Genomic DNA, 20094 nt, shown 5'->3' on the forward strand with positions numbered 1-20094 from the left:
GATTTACTGGCCAATATCGACTCAAAACATCTTGTAATATTAAACTTGTATCATTTCAAAATAGTTTAGTAGTTACTTTAAATAGATTACTTTGATAAATAATAATTACAAAACACATTTAGATCATCTGTTTGTGTTTGCGTTTACATTATATTTTCACTCTCTGCTCTAGTATCAGTTTATATCAGATGTTGACAGATGCTTCAAGCCAAAGTATTGACATGAGTATCGGATCAGAAAAAGCTGGAACGCTGCTCACAAGAGTCCATTTTGTGTAATACAGGAGCTTTAAATAGCTTTAAATACCAGGCTAAAAGTATAAAAGTATGTATTTGTGTCTCGTAGCTAATGTTAATGCTAATCTAAACTAAATCTCAAAATAGAACATAAAAAACGTCATAAAAAATAGACAAGTTCACTGTTTTTGTATGCAAGATCATTCAGTAGCGCAGTTTTAACATCGATAATTCATTTTAATTTGAGTATAGATATTTATGGAGAGGCATCTTAAATCCAACTAGTGCTATAAAAAAGATCATATTCTCACGTCTATCCATTTTCTTCCACTTATCTGGGGCTGGGTCGCGGGAGAAGCAGTCTACGCAGGGACTTCCAGACTTCCCTCACCCCAGACACGTCCTCCAGCTCCTCCGGTGGGACCCCAAGTCACTCCCAGGCCAGCCGAGAGACATAGTCTTAGATATTTCTGCAAAATTGTAATCAATAGCCTCTGTCTCGTTTCAGTATGGTGCCTGTAGACATCGAACTGAGGGAGAGGGCATAACGATGTCCAGTTTTATCGTGATTCACTACTACATACTACTTTTGAGTGCAGCTCTGGACTGAAACACACTTTTTCTCAGAGTGAGTGACAGGCGGATTTAACCAAACACAGTTAAGTGTGAAATTTCAGAAGAAGCAAATTAGCAGAACAAACGCAGCGTGTGCATGAGTCTTGACGAACTCGAAATTGTGATCTGACTTCAATAAAACCACAGTAATGCTTTGAAAACATAGTATTTACACAATTTACACAATACTGAATACCCAAATTGAAATGTATTTTGTATAATGTATTCTGTTACAGTTACTCAAAACATTTTCATACAGCTCTTTTCCACTTTCAAGCCACTTAAAGGGCTTTACATCAAGGAACCGCTCACAACGACAGCGTTCATCTGTGGGAGCTGGAATTGCACTGTTAACCTGTGGCTCAGTGGACAAACGCTCTACCAACTGAGCTTCTGTCGCCGATTCTGAATACGTATACAGTGGTCCCTCGTTTATCGTGGGGGTTACGTTCTAAAAATAACCCGCAATAGGCGAAATCTGCGAAGTATCAGCTTTATTTTTACAATTATTATATATGTTTTTGTCTGTAAAACCCCTCACCACACACTTTATACACTTTTCTCACACAGGCATTAACGTTTTCTCACATTTCTCTCTCATTTAAACACTATCAAAGTTCAAACCTTCGTAGGCGCCTTTGTCGGTGCAGAACGTTTCATCGACATTGCGGGTTTTGTCGGGGAGAAAACTTGCAAACGTACAGCACTTCAGAGTCACACTGCGATCGAACGTTTATGTAAATTTGGCTGAACACATTCTGTACTGGACAGGAGACACGGCACGGAGGAGACTGATGGACAACGGTCTACATTTCACACATACTTACTTAAACGTAACAGTAAAGAAGAGATGTTGAGTTGTATAAAAGTTGTAATGCGTCAAATCCCACTGCACATACAGCACCACGCCTGGATTCATCGACTTGTATACTTTATATGTGTAACTTCTCGCTACAACCTTTGCCCGACGTCTTAGTAAAACGCAAAAGTAAAGGTTTAAACTGTCAGCCGTAGCCGCAAATGAACAACTAGAGGTGAGCTTATGGCGACATTTTGCCCGATACGGAGCGCATTCCCTATGGACCTCATTAAAGCAGCGGTCCCAAAGTTCCAGGCCTGAGAGAAAACGGCCACTGGAGCAGATTTCACAAGCCCCGTTTGAGGATCACGAAACGGCAAAAGGAGAAGACAGGGCTGGAATCAGACGGAGGCAAAGATCAGGAGGAGGAGGAGGAGGAGGAGGAGCGGAGTGGGTGGAAGCAGTAGGCATGTGTGAACGCTCCAGGAGGCAAAGCACAAAATTTTGTCAAAATATGTGGTAAACTCGAATGGAAAACTGCAGATTTGAAAGTTGTGATTTGAAGTAGAGAGAATTGCAAGAAGATTTAAAGGGTTTAGGGGTGTTTCTGTGGAGTTTGCGTGTTGTGCTAGTGTCTTCCAGCTGTGTACTCCTGATATCTTGGTTCAAATTTGCAGCATGATCAGTTTGGCCTGTCGTGAAAAGTACTACGTTAGCGTATTGTTTGATGAGTTTTTCCACGTTGTTGGTCAAGTTTTGTTTTAATTATTTCAGTTAAGATAAAGAGTGGTATTATAGATATTGGCAAATACATGTGTTTTTATATAAGACTGTTAAAACTGTTCAACTCTGAGGAAAAATCTCACTTGATTTGTCTGTTATTACTGTTCATATCTTGATTAATGGACAAAATAGTGAAATAAAAACACCAGGATCATGTAGAGCAGGTTAATACGAACATTTTAAGACCAAGATGACGAGTCTGACAGCAGCAGTTACAGAGAGGGGCGACGGTTTTTCAATAGAAAGTGAACTGGAGCCAGAGTCGATGGAGCTGGAGGCGCGCCCATGCTCACTTCCTGTTTGGAGCGCGGCAGCTAGCACGTTAGCTGTGACCATTTATATATACAGTCTATACAGTTACACATAGCACGCAAAGATAGAAGCCATTTTGTCCTTTTCCAAATATCAAAAAGCAGAGTGTTTTTTCAATACAGTCGAAAAAACAAAAGTATAAAACACGTACAGGCTCATGTCTCTCCACTAGTGGGCGCCACTGCCGCCTTCTGTTGTTGTTTTTCTGTTTGAGATCGTCCCCTCTCACTCACACAATGTACCAAATGTTTATAAGACGTGAGATCACAGCGAGAACAAGCATACTGTGCATAAAACAGCACTGTGGAGGAAAGAGAGAGGGAGAAAACAGAGGGAGGGAGAGAGAGAGAGAAAAGAGAAAGAAAAGAAGGGGAGGGAGAGAGAAGAGGGAGCAAGAGGGAGAGAGCAAGAGAAAGAAGAAAGGAGAGAGAGAGAAAAGAGGGAGAGAGAGAAGAGGGAGCAAGAGGGAAGAGAGGAGGATGGGAGGACATTGAAAGAGAGATAGAAAAATAGGGAGAAAGAAAAGAGGAGGGTAGGAGAGGAAGGGAGACAAGAGGCAGAGAAGGAGCAAGAGCTATGAGAGAGGGAGAAGGAAGTGAGGAAGAGATATACAGGGAGGCAGAGAAGAGAGGAAGAGAAGAGAATGGAGAGAGAAAGGTTAGCGAAAGAAGAAAAGCAAGAGGAAGAAGGGAGAGAGAGGGGGAGAAAAGAGGAGGAGCGAGAGATAGGAAAGTGGGAGAGAGGAGGGGCAGAGAAGAGAGGGGAGAAAGTAGAAGTGAGAAGCAGAAGAGAAGCGAGAGGCAGGGTGATAGAAGAGAGAAAAAACAAGGGAGAAAGGGAGGAGAAAGAGAGAGGAGAGAAGGCAAGAGGGAGAGAAAGAAGACAGGAGTTGATGAGGGAAAGGGATGAGAGGGGCGGGAAAGAGAAAAGGTAAAAATGGAGGGAGAGGGAAAGAGACTGAGACAGAGAGGAGAGACAAAAATGGAAAGATAGAGGAGAGAGGGAAAGAGGGATGCATATAGGATAAAGATAATGGGGAAGACAAGAGATTGAGTAAGAGAGAGGTGGAGGATGGGGTGAGGGACGTCTGCCCAAAAGATAATGAGAAGAGAGGAGAGCAAGCAGAGAGAGGGACTCAGGAGAGAAGAGAATGAAAGAAAACAGAGTAGGAGAGAGTGAGGGAGGGAGGGAGGGCAGCATGGATGACAGACATAAAGAAAAAGAGCGATAAAGGAGGAAAAGAGAGGAGTCCGTCCTCTAATGAGCTGTGCACATCAGAGCTGCAGCATCAGGCACGTCCCAGAGGACAGCGGTCGATAACTCCTCCTCAGCAGTTTACTCACAGACCCAAGAGCCAGGAACTATCAGGGAGAATAAGGAACTGTCAGGAAAAAACAGGAACTATCAGGGAGAATAAGGAACTGTCAGAGAGAACGAGGAACTGTCTGGAAAAAACAGGAACTATCAGGGAGAATAAGGAACTGTCAGAGAGAACGAGGAACTGTCTGGAAAAAACAGGACCTATCAGGGAGAAATAGAACTATCAAGAAGAACCAGGAACTATCAGAGAAAACAAGGAACTATCAGGAAGAACCAGGAGCTATCAGGGAGAAACAGAACTATCAAGGAGAATAAGGAACTGTCAGAGAGAACAAGGAACTATTAGGGAAAAATAGAACTATCAGGAAGAACGAGGAACTATCAGAGAGAATAAAGAACTATCAGGAACAACCAGAAACTCTCATGGAGAACCAGGAACTCTCAGGGAGAACCAGGAACTCACAGGGAGAACCAGGAACTCTCAGGGAGAACTAGGAACTATCATGAAAAACCAGAAAGGATCAGGAAATATCAGGGAGAACAAGGGACTATCAGGAAAAAACAGGGACTATTAGCAAGATCAAGGAGCTATCAGGAAGAACCAGTGACTATTGGGAAGAACCAGGAACTATTAGGGAACCGGGAACCTTAGGAGCAGGGGTTTGGGTGAAAGGGGTCTACTGATAATGTAGTCAGAGGAGACAGCTACTTGTACTCGCACTTAAACACAAACATCAAAATTGGGACTAAACTTAACACAAAGTAAAACTGGACTAGACCAGGTCTAAATGAAGTCTACATCAGGACTAAAGACTCAAACCAGAGCCAAACCAGGGCAAGCAAATACACACTTTAATGTCCTGGTAGTGGGAGAAGCCAATCCAGAACCTAGGATTTGGCAAATTCTACATCAGGGATATCAGAGATGTTTATCATATTTTTGTCCTTTATTTTTCCCTGTCAGCAGCCATATTTGTTTTGATATGGATGGACCACGCGTGTCCCTGATTGGCTAATCCACCTGTCAATCACACCCATCTAAACTGAAATGTTCGTTTATTCTGGATCCCAAGCAACTACAGCTAGGTACTCGTAACCATGATCCAAGATGGGATTTGGGCTTTGCAAAGTCTACAAACCCATATATTATAATAAAATAAATACCTAAATAAACAACTCTGCGGCTCAGCGGTAGAGCGGCAGCCATTTTGCATCCACTCTCCTACAGTTAATCAAATACGACAGAGCCTGAAATGAGTATGTAGGCAAAAACAAGATCTAAAAATACTACTTTTACCGTATATAGTCATAGAACTCATGTTGAAGATTTGGAAAAAAAAAAAAGGTTTGCGTTTCCATGGCGTTTAAAAATGTATGAAATGTTCCAAAGGCCGGTGCTGAGCTGTTGAATCAGTGGGCAGCAGATTCTTATGTGAGTGTGAATACAAAGCTGTAATTATAGAGAAAGACATCTGCTCATTTACAGCACAATATCTCATAGTCCGAGGCTTTTAGCAAGTCTATACAAAGACATAAAAAATCTAAATTATAATGGGACTTTTTTTGTTTAATGTGCTCACTGTCTCTGCAGAGGTTGTAATGCTTTTTGGCTTTTTGGCTTTTTTTTACCTATCATTAACAGGCACATTAACAAGATGGGACAATATGTATAGCCTATTTCTTAAAAAAAGGATAGAATCGACAAACTTTTACACTGAGGGCGATCACTTACTGACTACACCATCTTCTCTATATGAGTCTTATGCTTTATTTATTTATTTAAGGGTTCTATATTACACAAAATTGACTCTTGTGAGATTTAAGTCATGTTATAATATCGTTACCTCATCAAAAACATACCATGAATTGTGTTTTGTTTCACTCACGCATGACTCTGATGAGCTCAAAATGCTCTGTTCCACCTTGTGATGTCATGTAGTGGTAGTTTTAATGTTAACAGCTCCTTTTACCTTTTGTTCCATAGATATTGGCAATTCCAGGGCTGAAATCATCCAAATGAGTGTAAGGAAAATGTATTGGAGTTTAAAAACACACTGGAGCACTTCCTGTATTACCACGTGACATCACAAGGTGGTACAGACTTTTTTCTGTTTGAGAGAAGAACTCAGCCTAAATATGTGTTAAACATGTGTGAATGAAACAAAACACAAATCCAGGTCGTTGTGACAAAGAAACAACATTATAACATAGATCAGAAAACAACGTAATATGAGCCCTTTAAATAAGTTGTATAAATGACAATCTGACAACTTTGTTTTATGCAGGAACTAAAAATTAAGTCCCCATGAGGTAAATTTTTCAATATTAGATCAATAACATGATTTACAATGAATACATGATACATTTAGGCCAAGTTTTGAATTAAAACTAATTTAAATCAATGTATCTTTGAGCTTTTTACCATGTTATAATGCTGTTCCCTCATCAAAAACATGCCTGAAGAGGTTTTAGACGTCATTCATGCATGTTTGAGTAATTTAGCAATCTCTCCCGGGCCCTATTCAAACCCTCCTTACGGTTAGTACAAGGCTCCGCCCACAAGCCTACGTCACCCATGCTCCCACATGACAATTCTCCATAAATATACAAAAACATGACACAAAACTGTTCACAGCAACTTGACAAACCTGATGTGATGTGCAGTAGTTTCATTAGCGGGATGCAGCTGATTGTGTTGTGATAGTGCTCTGAAGGGGGAGTGACTTAGCGCGGAGAGCAAAGGGAGGGGAGGCTCAGAACGTCAAAAACGAAACTTAAAAAACATGTTAATGCTTTGTTTTGGGCGAATATAGCATTTTCAAAACAATAAAAGGAAACACAGCGATATGTTATAAATATGTAACGTGTTAGCATTAATACTGCACATTCTACTCAGTGAATCGCGTGTCCTGATATCGCTTCCTCTCTGCTCCTCTTTGCCGCCATATTGGAGCTGTACTGTAGTATGAAGGCTCTAGATGTGTGTTTGTTTCTATGGGAAGTCTAATCTAATCCAAACAGACCACCTCCTCATCCCAGTCGCACATTTACCCTCCTCTTATCCCTCTCTTTCTCTCTCTCTCTCTCCCTCCGCTCTCTCTGTATCTCTCCTGTCTGTCTATCCCATGCTGTTTCCTCTCTCTCCCTCTGTTACTACCTCTCTCTCCCCCACCTCTTCATCCTCCATTCCTGTCCTACTTCTTCACCCTCTTCTTCCTCCCTCCGCCTCTTGATTATTCCCTCTTTCTCTCTCTTCTTCCTTTCCTCCCTCTGTCTTTTACTCTTCTTTACCGCTCTCCTTGTCTCTTTCCCCCTTTCTGTTTTTATCCCCCTTTTTCCCACTATCCTGTTCTCTCTCTTTCTCTCTTGTCCTTTCTCTCTCTCTCTCTTTGTCTCTGTCTCCCCTCTGTCACTCTTTATCCCTCACTTCCTTCTCTCCCACTGTTTCCCTTCATCTTTCTCTCTCTCCCTCTTTTTCCTTCACTCTGTCCCTCTCAATTACCCCTTCCTCTCTCTCTTCCTTCCTCTCTCTCTTCTCTCTCTACCTAATCTTCTCCACCCCCTTTCTCTATCTCCCTCTCCTCTTCCTCCCTCCATCCCCCCTCTCTCTCTTTTCCCCTCTCTCCTCCTCTCTCATATTTTAAGTCATCCCTCTATTTCCCCCCTCTCTTTTTTCTCTCTCCTCCTCTTCTCTCACACACTAAATCCTCCCTCCATTTATTCTCTCTCTCTTTCCTCCTCCTCTGTCTCTCTCTATCGCTCTCTCTCACATGCTAAGTCCTCCCTCCATTTCTTCTCTCTCACGCTAAGTTCTCCTTCCATTTCTTCTCTCTCTTCCTTCCTCCTCCTCCTTCTCCTCTCTCTCTCACATACTAAGTCCTCCCTCCATTTCTTCTCTCTCTCTTTCTTCCTCCTCTTCTCTCTCTCACACATGCTAAGCCCTCTCTTCATTTCTTCTCTCTCTCTTTCTTCCTCCTCCTCCTCTCCTCCTCCTCTCTCACATGTTAAGTCCTCCCTCCATTTCTTCTCTCTCTCTTTCTTCCTCCTCTTCTCTCTCTCACACATGCCAAGCCCTCCCTCCGTTTCTCCTCACTCTCTCTCTTTCTCTTCTTTCTACTCCATATCGCTGAAGCTGCTGCGGCCGACACTGATGCTACACACAGCTCCCTGTATCCCGTCGCCAAGGGAACGCCGGACCGTCTCCATGGCAACAAGCGGCTAATGAAGCGGTTGCCCTGGCGACAGGGGGTTCGGCTGTGCAGCAAGGAAAAAAAGGAAAAGAAAAAAAACAGCAGCGGCAGCATATAAGGAGAAAGAGAGAGAGAGGGGGGGGGGCGAGGGAGAGGAGGAGTAAGAAAGAAGGAGAGAGGAGGGGCAGAGAGGAGGTATAATGCTGAGTAAGAACTGAATGAACGGATTAGTGACTGACTTAAAGGTGTACTATGTAACTTTTCTGATTGACTGTCAGCTACTTGGCATCTCATCTGTTATTGTTTTGACTGAAATGTTCCTCTGTATGTCATTCATCTAAGCTTTGGTCATGAAGACAAGTAGGTGACGCTATTCTAGACCAAGTTACAAGTCATATCTGTGGAGTGTCCCCACTGTAAGAATACATGTTTTTGAAGGTATTTTAAAGCTACAAAATCTGTACTGAACAAATGCAAGATATTAGTTTATTTTACATTCCAGTCAAGGCAATAACGTCTCCACAGAAACAAGCAAATGGCTGACTCTTCACCAGAAAAGTTCCAAAGTGCACCTTTAAATACTGCTTTCACTAGTTGAGTCCGTGCCGTAACAATCTGGACTGCAAATAGCAAAAGCCAAATATGTAAAAAGACACATTTCACTTTTCTCTAATATTCTGTCACTAAATACACTTTGTATTCTTACTTTCCATAGTGTCATTTCCAACACTGCATTATGGGATCATAGACTGTATATATAAATAGCTAACCATGTTCCAAATAGGAAGTGACCATGGGCGCACTTTCGGCTCCATCACCTCTGGCCCCAATTCGCTTTCTATTAAAAAGCTGTCACCTCTCTCTCTGTAACTGCTGCTGTCAGCCTCATCATTTTGGCCTTAAAATGTTTGTATTAACCCACTCTACATGATCCTGGTGTTTTTATTTAGCTATTCTGTGTGTAAATCAAGATATGAACATTTATAACAGACAAATCAGGCGCCTTCTTTCCCCAAAGTTGCTCCCGCTAGTGTTAGCAACAGGTTTGATTGACAGCGTTGCTAAGCGCCCGCTACGTGCTAAACCAGCGGTGTGGGTGTGAAGCGGCGTTACCTTCAGATTGGCTATTTGGCTGCTATGATACTCGACGTCAGAATCCAAATAAGGAACTCGGCGCCAAATTGTCACCTATAACTGCTAGCCTCAATGAGCTTCATTTGACTGGAAATGAATGCTGATTGGTCAAATATAGGGACATCTGGTATATTGGGACATCTAAAACTAGGACAAATCACTCGTTTTGGATAAATCTGCTGGGACAGGGGATACAGGGCTCCAAACTGGGACTGTCCCGGGTCAACAGGGACGTCTGGTCACCCTATGCTAAGTGTAAATGTGGATGGTAAAGCAGATGAGCTGTAAACATGAATGTAAGGCTGTGTCTGAGACTTTCGTTTACAAATGTCTCCCTCTGCTGGACAATAAGGCACGTTTCAGCACTGCAGTCTCAAATGAACTTTTGGAGGTAAATTAGCCGTTAGCAAAATAGCAACTTCTATTTGCAATATCTTCAAACTTAAAACACAGCCTTATTTTTCAAAGTGATGTCTGGTGGTGGGTAGAGTTTGTGGTTTGTTGGTAACTTAGTTTTCAAAGTAGATAGCAATACGTATTTAGCTTCCAAATTGTCAAACGCTAACTGCTACACTGATGCTAATGTGTAATGTTTTCAAACCTGCACGTTCAGCTAATGCTAACTAGTTTGTTTATGTTTTGGGCTGTTTTAATGAAATGGTTCTGGGATTTTAATACGTTTTCAGACTCTAGAAAGTAATATCTAAATATCTAAAAAGTAAATCAGTAAAAAATTCATTAAAAAAAAAAATCATTAGTAACTAGAGCTCGGGTTTATACATTTAAGCTAGCTCCTCATCTAATAGCAGGAGTCTCCAGCCTTTTTCCTCCTCTTTTTTCTTGTACCATTAAAAAACAAACATGCCAGAGAGCTGCTATTCAAGAAAGTAAAAAAGTAAATATAAGAGTCAGGACGAGACTTAGATGAGGTACAGTAAGATTCCTATAAAATATGAACCTTTATACCACAGTGTATGAGAATTTAAATGGATAATTGATGTTAATACTGTATAGCGCACAAGTAGTCCGGCAACAGTTAAATCACAGTCTGTATCACTGCGCTGACGCCGCCGTGACATCACCATAGCAACGGTTAAACAAATGTTCAACTGCTCTGAGTAAAATGTAGGAACTAGCTTTATTTAAAACACATAAATAACTGATATTTGAGACATTTACAGACGGAGATTAGGCTTTTAGTTTAAGGAGCTTGCTTCTACTGTTTCAAGTTACTATAATTTTAATAATAGTTGGTAGGCTCAGGTGAACAACAAGACTATGCTTTTTAATAATAGGCTGTAACATATTATAAAAAAAAATAAATTACTCAAATATTTTCAAATTTCTCTCCTATTAGCTGTGTGTGTGTGTCATTGGAAACACAGCAATAGTGGAATTACTACCTTAATTTGTTATTAAGATTGGATGTTTAGTAGTATTTTTTTGTTTTGATATGTTTTAGTTCTTGTTTTGTTGTCACTTTGCGTTCTCAGCTTTCACCGGGAAATATGGAACATTGTAACTTCAAAAAGGGTGTTTTTCCAAATACATTTTTCTCCCATACAGCTGTAAACTACATACACTAAACCTTCCAATCTTCTACTTAATTATATTTTGACTGATTGAACAGGATTTGTTTAATACTAAGCCTGATTTAAAGTTTTAAATCCCAAACATGACGTTATATTCAAATTTTTATGACAAGTTTTACCAAGAAAGTTTAAAATGCTCAATTAGATCTAAAATTCTCTCCGTTCTGCAGAAGTGTCTCCGGTTCAATCCCGATGCGACTGTGTGGAAGGCCAAACAGCAGGTCCTGTGCTCCCTCACCGAGTCCCTCCGAGACGTCCTGAACTATGGCCTGTTCCAGCCCGCCACCGACGGACACGACGCCAAGTTTCTGGAGGAAGAGCGCCCCCTACGAGAGTACCCACAATCCTTTGAGAAGGGAGTGCCATATCTGGAGGTAGGTCAGCTCCTAACATAGAGAGATAATCAAGTCTAGCTTTTCTGTTACTTGCTTGTCTCCATGGAGATATTATTGCTTTACCTGGTTACTTTGAACAGTTGCGCCTCTCCGCAGATCTGACGTGTAACTTGGCACGGTGGTACAACCTGAACAAACGATTATTTTCATTGTAAAAACACATTTTAACCATCAAAATACAAGTATGATTGTAGCTCGCAGCCTTATTTCTCCATAGAGCTAGACCAGTTTAATGCCCTAATATGGAACATTCAAGCCAGACAAGCAATATGGAGACAAGCAGGTGCCAGACTTCCACCAGAAAAGTTATGTAGTTCACCTTCAAGTATTAGCATTCGGAGTTGTTGTAGTTCTTCTTCCACTTCTATTTGGGTTTTTTATTGTTTAAAAACTTTTTACATTAATCTCACAGTAATCTCCAGTAGTCTGCATGTTTTTTTTCTGGGTTAAAGTTTTTTATTAGTTCTTCTTCTTCTTAGTTTCGATCTAGGCCAAAGTCTGTTTAAATCCAGGACTGTGTAAATTACCTATCTCTGTCTCGTAGTTTCGCTACAAAACCAGAGTTTACAAGCAGACGAATCTGGATGAGAAGCAACTGGCCAAACTGCACACCAAGGTATGTCTCTGTTTGCTCTTTGTGTTGTGTGTAATATAAATGATGTTTAATTGGACTCAGATACCAATTAACACCAAAACTAGTATTGGAGCTAGATACCCATTTAAAATATGAATACTGTGGAAAAAAAGGAAAAGTTTGGACATTTCCAGAATACATTTAGTGATAGTAACTCAGTTGGTAGAGCGTTTGTCTCTACTGACCCACAGGTTGGTGGTTCGATTCCAGCTCCCACAGATGAATTTTGTTGTTGTGTCCTTGGGCAAGACACTTAACCCACCTCATCCCAAGTGTCTCCGTACACTGGTGTATGAATGTGTGTGTGAATGGGTGAGTGGTTCCTTGACGTAAAGCGCTCTGAGTGTCTTGAGGATGGAAAAGAGCTATATAAAAATGTGACCATTTACCTTGGTCTTGATCTATATCAGAACTAATGCAAATGATGATACTAAAGAGACTTCTGTTATCGGTAATTAGTAATGAAAATCACATTATATTACATTATATATATATAATATTAATCACTGTGGTGCCGAAAATTGAGTTTGAAATTTTAGTATATTGTCAAAACTAAATAAAAGCATTATAGAAGTTATTACATTGATTCTTCTTCTTATCGTATTCCTACGTTAGCCACAAGATGGAGCTAGTAGGTCTTGTCTGTGATGCTCTGAAGCTGTAGCTATTCTCCAATCAGATCTACTTATTGTTGACCCACCTTCACAAAGAACATCAACACTGAAACAAGGCCGTCAGACAGAGTTACAAAGCCTAACACGCAGCTGGTGTGATTTAAAGTTTTATCATTTATGTTTATTTATACAGAGAGAGCCCAGTGAGAGGACTAAAACTCCCCTTTTCAATAAACAAATAAGTGCATTTTAACATTTTAAAGGTCCTATATTGCTATGTTATAATGCTGTTACCTCAATAAAAAAACAACAAAACAAAACATTATAACTTAGATCAGAAAATAGCGTAATATGGGCCCTTTAAAGTTCAACAAAAAAGTGAGATATTCAGGCAGTCTGTCTTCGTAGTCTCTTATAAATACATTTTATACATCGTTGTAACGTTGGCCAATCTACTTTTTCATAGTGTGTGTGTACAGCGACGCAAATAAAGTGAATAGAAAGTGCTAATAATCTCCTGTCTACTGCCCATCCACAGGCCAGCCTCAAGAAGTTCATGGACTACATTCAGACCAGCGCTGTGGATAAAATGGGGAAGTTTTTAGACAAAGGCCTGGATCCAAATTATCAGGATGCAGACACGGGGGGTAAGCAACAAACTTCACCTCAGATCCCCTCACGCTCCTATCGATGTGCTCGCGTAACTGAGCTCGTGGGCGTCGGAGCCCCAGAGCATCACTGAGTACAGCAGTTGTGTACTATTGTGTGATAGTGTAGTACAGAGAAATGTACTGTAATGTGATTTATAGAATGTCGCTTCATGAAATTAAACTGATTTTTACTGTCTTTAAAAATGTGAAAAATACAACTAGTTCATTTTAAACGCTTTGCAGTGGTTCAAAGTTATTCCTCACTTACTTTATGCATTCAGAGCTTCCTTTTTATAAGAGCTTTTCACAACTCTCAGCTGCCAGAGCCGTGATGATAAAGCTAACGACAACTAACATCATGCTAACCGTGCATTTCCTGATTATTGGACAATAAAACTCTTTTTTTAATTAGATACGGACAGTGCAGTGGACGTGTTTTGACCTCAAGAGCTGCGAAATACAAAACATCTGTACAGGGGGAAGACAACTTTTGTTCATATACATGGAAAACATCTGGTACAGGGCCTTTTACTACAAAAAGTACTAGCATAATATTCGTTCTCTCTGATGGTATGTAGACAGCATTCTTATGTAGTAGAAGAACTCACTCCACTTTGGAAAGTACATGGTTGGAGTAAATGTACTGACTAGTCAACTGAATGTTTTTGTTCTACAGCTAGAGAAAGAGAGAGAGATATAGAAAGAGACAGAAAAAGAGAGAGAGATAGGTAGGTAGAGAGAGAGACAGAGACAGAGTCAGAATAGACCGATAGAAAGATACAGAGAGAGAAATAGAAAGATACAGAGAGAGTTAGAGAAAAAGAGAGACAGACATAGAAAGACACAGAGAGAAAAAGATAGACATAGGTGGAGAGACAGAAAGATAGAGATAGGGATAGAGAGATAGAGAGAGAGAGCTAGAGAGAAAAAGAGAGAGATAGAAAGATACAGAGAGAGAGAGAGAAAGACAGAGGTAGGGATAGAGGGAGAGAGATTGAAAAAGAGACAGAAGAGATAGAAAGATGGAAAGATACAGAGAGATAAAGAGAGAACGATAGAAATAGTTAGAGAGATAGAAAGATAGAGATAGGTAGAGAGATAGAGATAGAAAGCTAGAGAGAAAAAGACAGAGTGATAGAAAGATACAAACAGAAAGATAGATAGAGATAGGTAGAGCGATAGAGTGATAGAGAGATATAGAAAGCTAGAGATAGACAGAGATAGGGATAGATGGAGAGAGATAGAGACAGAGAGATAAAGATAGAGAGAGATAGAAATGAGATAGAGAGAGAATATTGAGGAAAAGCGTAAAATTCACAAACTGTTTCCTTTTTATTACCAGTTATATCGCCACTCACCTTGTTATAAAACATCTATTTCAGTCTTTTTTGAGTCTCTACACTCCAGATAATAACGATTAGTAAAAAATCATCCTTGGTACCTTATATACGCTCATGTAAAACTGTATTTAAATGATTTGCCTTGTGTGTCCCTCTCAGAGACGCCCCTGTCCCTGGCCGTGCAGTGTGAGCCTGGGGGAGGAGAGTCCATCAGGGTCCTGGTGGAGAACGGAGCCCACATCGACTTCAGAGCCAAAGACGGTCTCACTCCTCTGCACAAGGCTGTCCGCGGCCACCGCCATACTGCCCTCCTGGTAAAGCAAATATGACCCCGGATGTGGCACTGTCACAAACACACGAATCAGTCTAGTTTAAAGGACCCATACACTGTTTTCTGATCTATGTTATAATGTTGTTTCCTCATCAAAAACATACGTGGACTTTTTTTGTTTGTTTTTTTCACACATATTTAACACACAAACCCTGCGTATTTCGGCGGAGCTCTTCTCTGAAACTGAAAACACGCTCATTCATGGTTAATATCTCTGTAATTACTGGACCTATCCACATGAAACAAAACCTGGCACAAAGTTCAACATTTTCTCTCTCTGCATTTATGAACTAAGGTGAAATTATGTGGTGCCAATACTCAGCCCCAAAGACGTGATTGTTGTTTGTTGAAAGGACTTCAAGCCATAAGTTTAATATGGCACATTTGTGAAGCCAATCCCAAACAAATATTGACGAGACCCCAGCTCTCTGAGATTATGACCTCATCAAATTTTACAATGTGAACTGCCATAGATTAGAAAGTCAATAGGTGCCACAGACTGTATAAATAAGTGGACTAAGTGAATGTGACATCACCCATAGCATCCAACTCCAGTCAAATGAAGCTCATCGAGGCTAGAGCAGTTATAGGGGCAAATTTGGAGCAGAGTTCCATATTTGGAATGCCAACCACGAGTATCATAGCAACCAAACCAGCCAATCTGGAGCGAGGCTGTTGAAGGTAACGCCCTTTCCCACTCGCACCCCTGGTTTAGCTGGGAGTGGACGCTTAGCAATGCTGTCAATCAAACTTGTTGCTAATGCTAGTGTGAGCAACTTCGGGGGAAGAAGGACCAGATTTTTTTGTTATTAATGTTCATATCTTGAGTTAAGGACACAATAGCGAAACAAAAACGATATGATCATGTAGAGTGGGTTAATATGAACATTTAAGACCAAAATGATGAGCCTGACAGCAGCAGTTACAGAGAAAGGGGCGACAGTTTTTCAATAGAAAATGGAGCCAGAGTCAATGGAGCTGGAAATGTGCCCATGAAAACTTCCTATATGAAATGTGGCGGCTAGCAGGTTAGCTATGTCCATTTATTTATAGTCTCCATCTATGGTAGTATCTGGTAATCTGCTTTAATTATGCTCATGCTCTCGTTGATCATTTTATTTAAAAAAAAATATGTTTTTGTCAATTTATTCCCAGGTGCTTCTGTCTCTGGGCGCGTCTCCGGACTATAAAGACCGGCGAGGGCTTACACCGCTGTACCACACTGTGCTGACAGGGGGCGACACCTCCTGCTGCGAAACACTGCTGTACCACAGAGCCAAACTGGGCATCAGGGACGAGAACGGCTGGGACGAGACACATCAGGTACACAACACTCATGATTCGATCTGTTTTAAAGGCACAGTCTGGAGCTTTTGTGGTGGACGGTCTGTCATTTGCTTGTCTCCATGGAAACTGGTTCTGGTTGATTCTTCAAACTCCAAATGGATATCACCCCAAGAGTATGAGATGGAGTTATTTTACTGACCAAAAATACAGTAATATTGTTAGTGGGCTTGCCTTTCCACAGACCTTACCTGTAACTTGGCCCTGTGGTGACAGATTTAATGCCATACTCTGGAATATTACAGGCAAAGCAATAACATCGTCATCAAATACTCTTTCTGCCATGATCAGCGTGATTATATCCATTTGGAGTTTGCCAATTAATCAAGCAGAAGTAGTATCCATGGAGACCAGCAGGTGGCTGACCCTCCAAGTTACATACTGCATCTTTAATTTTTAGAACATAGACATTTGACTTGTCACTGTCGATGTTGGACACACGTTGTCTGCATTTGTCTGTTTATCTTCACGTGTCCTGTGTTCCAGTGTCTGTCATGAAACTGCATTACCCATCATCCTTCACTCCTCCTCATGCATTCATCATTGGAGTGAAACAAACAGGTATTCACCACATTTCAGTCATTCCAGTGTCACAGATGTCTGAAGTATTTGTACTACTTGAGTTACTACAGTTTTGTGGCTGGTTTGTCTTGTGTTACTACATAGGCCTGTCATGATAATCACTAATTTTATGTACATTTTCTTTGTAAAAGTGGTGAGATTTGGGGCATTTTTGTTGCGATACAGTATGATTTAAGCTGTAGAGGGTTGAATACCTAACTTCTATGGCTAACTATTGCTTCATTTTGCTGCTTATTTGTTGCAGCACGGGCCTTTTGAATGATACTGGCTATTCAAAAACTGGGATCATCTGGTAGAGTATTATTGTTTCTATATCAGTGGTAAAAAGTAGTGTCAATACTGTCGTTTATCGCAGTACATCTCCGTAGCGATATATGCGTCTTAAAAATGTGTTATCATGATCGACCTAGTTCCAGGAATAAGGATTTGTTGACAGTATTTGGCAACAACGTGATCAAAATATGAAATACTTTGAATGGGGAAAGGGAGGAAGGCATTACTTTACTCAATCCCATGAATAATATGAAGTAACATTTAACTGTTGAGATGCCTGTGTAATCCCTCTGTCATCCAGTTTTATTTTGTTCAGCTGACATAGAACTCCATTTATTATGACTAATCTTAAATGTGCAGTGTATTCTGTTCACTATCAGTTCCACAGCGAAGTTCTAACCCTTGTTGTTATTATGAGCCTCAGAGTTTTGTCAGGTTCAAAGATGGTGTTAATTAAAAGAGAGGTGTCACTTCTGAGCCCTCCTCCTGCTGCTTCCCGTTTCTCTCTCTCCTCCAACACGTGCATCTCTCCTTTTCTTTCTCACCTCTCTTTCTCCCTGCTCTTTTACTCACACGTTACTTCTCCTCTGCACAGGCCTGTCAAAATGGCAACTCTCAGCACCTGGAGCACCTCCTGTTTTATGGAGCGGACTCCACTTCCCAGAATGCCTCTGGAAACACTGCCTTGCACATCTGTGCTTTATACAATAAGGTAGATGCACAGCACATGACACAAACAAATTCGAAAAATAAACTATGTTCCAAATGGTTCACCGTGTCAGCAGATGGAGTTGTACCGCCCCCTGCTGGTCATTGTATATATGACATTATTTCCATTGCCTATTACTGGACCATTAATAAGATAATGCAGTGGGTCTCAAGCTTTTCACACCAAGTACCACCAAAGAAAAGATTTGGCTTTTTCCAAGTGCCACTAGATCTAAAGCAGGTCTATAACAGGACTATTCCAGGTCTAAACTATATATATTTGTTTCTTTTAAGCTATGGACCAAATAATATTAGTGCCTGAAATAAAGAATAAATAAATAAATCATCTAGGGTTAAACCAGGTCTAAAAGGAGACTGCATAATTTCCACTGTCGCTCTAAAGAAGGGATTTTCCAAGGGATTGTTCCTCTTTAGTTAAACTTGATAAAATAAACTCTAAATGAGTCATACTGAAGAGAGGTCCAAGTACTACAGATAATGGATAAAGAAGATATAACACATAAGCATAACCAGATGTCCTGCTCACAATCTAAAACAATGAAATGGAGTTCCTCAATATTTTACAACGATGCTGTGTGTGTGTTTACCCCGCTGAAACAACATTCATGTGTACAGAGCTATGCTCCGACACATGTTCACTGTTAGTCACCGCTTTGTTCCCACACTGACGCACTGATGCTGTGTGTGTTGCAGGAAGGCTGTGCTCGGATCCTTTTGTATCGAGGAGCAAATAAAGACATGAAGAACAACAGTGGGCAGACCCCTTTCCAGGTGAGGGCGCTGTGATACTCTGTGTAACTTTGGAGACGTGTAAATACTTCATACCTGTCTGTCATCTCATTCAAAAGTTTGAATGAGATTTTGGATAATTCACAGTTACAAATTTTTTAGGTGCTGCGAAAGTTATTTACGTTTCAAAATTTGTACTTCCTGTAGGTGGCTGTTATGTCTGGACACTTTGAGCTGGGAGAGATCATCAAAAACCACAGGGACACTGATGTGGGTGAGTAGTATGTGTCGTACAGTCAAAACAATGCAGTTCAGTAAAAAAAAACAACAACACAATGATATAGGACCAGAACAGTGATCGAGTACAAATAATCTATCTGAACAAATGTCTTTCCTCTTCTCAGTTCCTTTTGTGGAGTCCCCAAAGTACGCCCCCCAGAGGCGAGAGAGCAGCAGGACGCTCACCATCCCCCCTCACCCTTTCCTCCGCGCCAACAGTGACAGCAGCATGAACCTGCCCGAGTGGATGGCAGTGCCCAACGCTCCCACCACCAACATCGTATCTGTGCAGGTAAAAGAGCTCAAATACATCAAAATTAGGACTAAACTGGAACTGAATCAGGACTGGACCAGGAAAGGAAAGCAAACAAAGGAAACAAAGAGAACAATAGAGCTAGCCAGGATGCCAATAGGTGTGAAAACATCCATTAAGAGTTGTATTATTACGCTAAGTATGTCTCAGGCACAGTGCACTCTTAAAATTTCAGTGTCTTTAGCTCCTCCCCTCAGACAGATATAAGGCAGTGTCCAGCAGTAATCTGACCAGAACTGATGAGCAGCGAAACGTCTTCACTCCTACAACTTTTTGCCCAGTTGACAGATTTTATTTTTGCTTTTACTATAGTTCCTTGATGTAAAGCGCTTTGAGTACTTTAAAGGTGAAAAAGCTCTATTTAAAAATGTGATCACTGACCATTGGGACAGTTACAATTGCATTATAAACCATACATTTTAACCTGCTCCTATCTCTTTATCGTAAACTCGCACAGCATATGTCTATGTGTCTGTACAAAAGCAGAGGTGCGTAAACCACTCCGTCACGATTACACGCTGAAGTTAATTATGTTCAGAAAATAAATTATAGAGCGACACACTAGTATTCAACCGTGTACTACAGTCATCGCTCATGTCACAGAATCATACAGAGACTCACTCCATGTTTAATAAATGCTGTTCCTCTTACGTGAGCGAACGAGGCTCCGACGCAGGAACCATTACCATGAATTATTGAAATGTGAAAAATGTGACGCAGTGGACCACGATATAATGTGTAATCAAAGGCATACAGTTTGTGTAATGCCCCTAATGGACAAGTTACAAGTTAATTTAAGGTCCTATATTACACAAAATGGACTCTTGTGAGCTTTGAGCCGTATTATGATGATGTTACCTCCTCAAAAGCATGGAGTTGTGCTTTGTTTGGTTTACACAT

The 20094-nt window shown here is 40.8% G+C and overlaps 1 protein-coding gene across 1 annotated transcript in view; it reads left to right on the forward strand.

Annotated features, from left to right (window-relative positions):
- shank1 (SH3 and multiple ankyrin repeat domains 1) overlaps positions 1-20094 on the forward strand; it is a 116545-nt gene that overhangs the window by 27076 nt on the left and 69375 nt on the right. The window contains exons 3-11 of the mRNA XM_055223778.1: positions 11152-11355; positions 11921-11992; positions 13163-13271; positions 14774-14928; positions 16101-16268; positions 17740-17856; positions 18567-18644; positions 18810-18876; positions 19007-19173. Coding sequence (XP_055079753.1) covers positions 11152-11355; positions 11921-11992; positions 13163-13271; positions 14774-14928; positions 16101-16268; positions 17740-17856; positions 18567-18644; positions 18810-18876; positions 19007-19173 — 1137 coding nt within the window. The remainder of the gene's footprint in view (positions 1-11151; positions 11356-11920; positions 11993-13162; positions 13272-14773; positions 14929-16100; positions 16269-17739; positions 17857-18566; positions 18645-18809; positions 18877-19006; positions 19174-20094) is intronic.

This window comes from Periophthalmus magnuspinnatus, chromosome 8 (assembly GCF_009829125.3).
Source record: "Periophthalmus magnuspinnatus isolate fPerMag1 chromosome 8, fPerMag1.2.pri, whole genome shotgun sequence".
In the NCBI taxonomy this organism is placed as follows: Eukaryota; Metazoa; Chordata; class Actinopteri; order Gobiiformes; family Gobiidae; genus Periophthalmus; species Periophthalmus magnuspinnatus.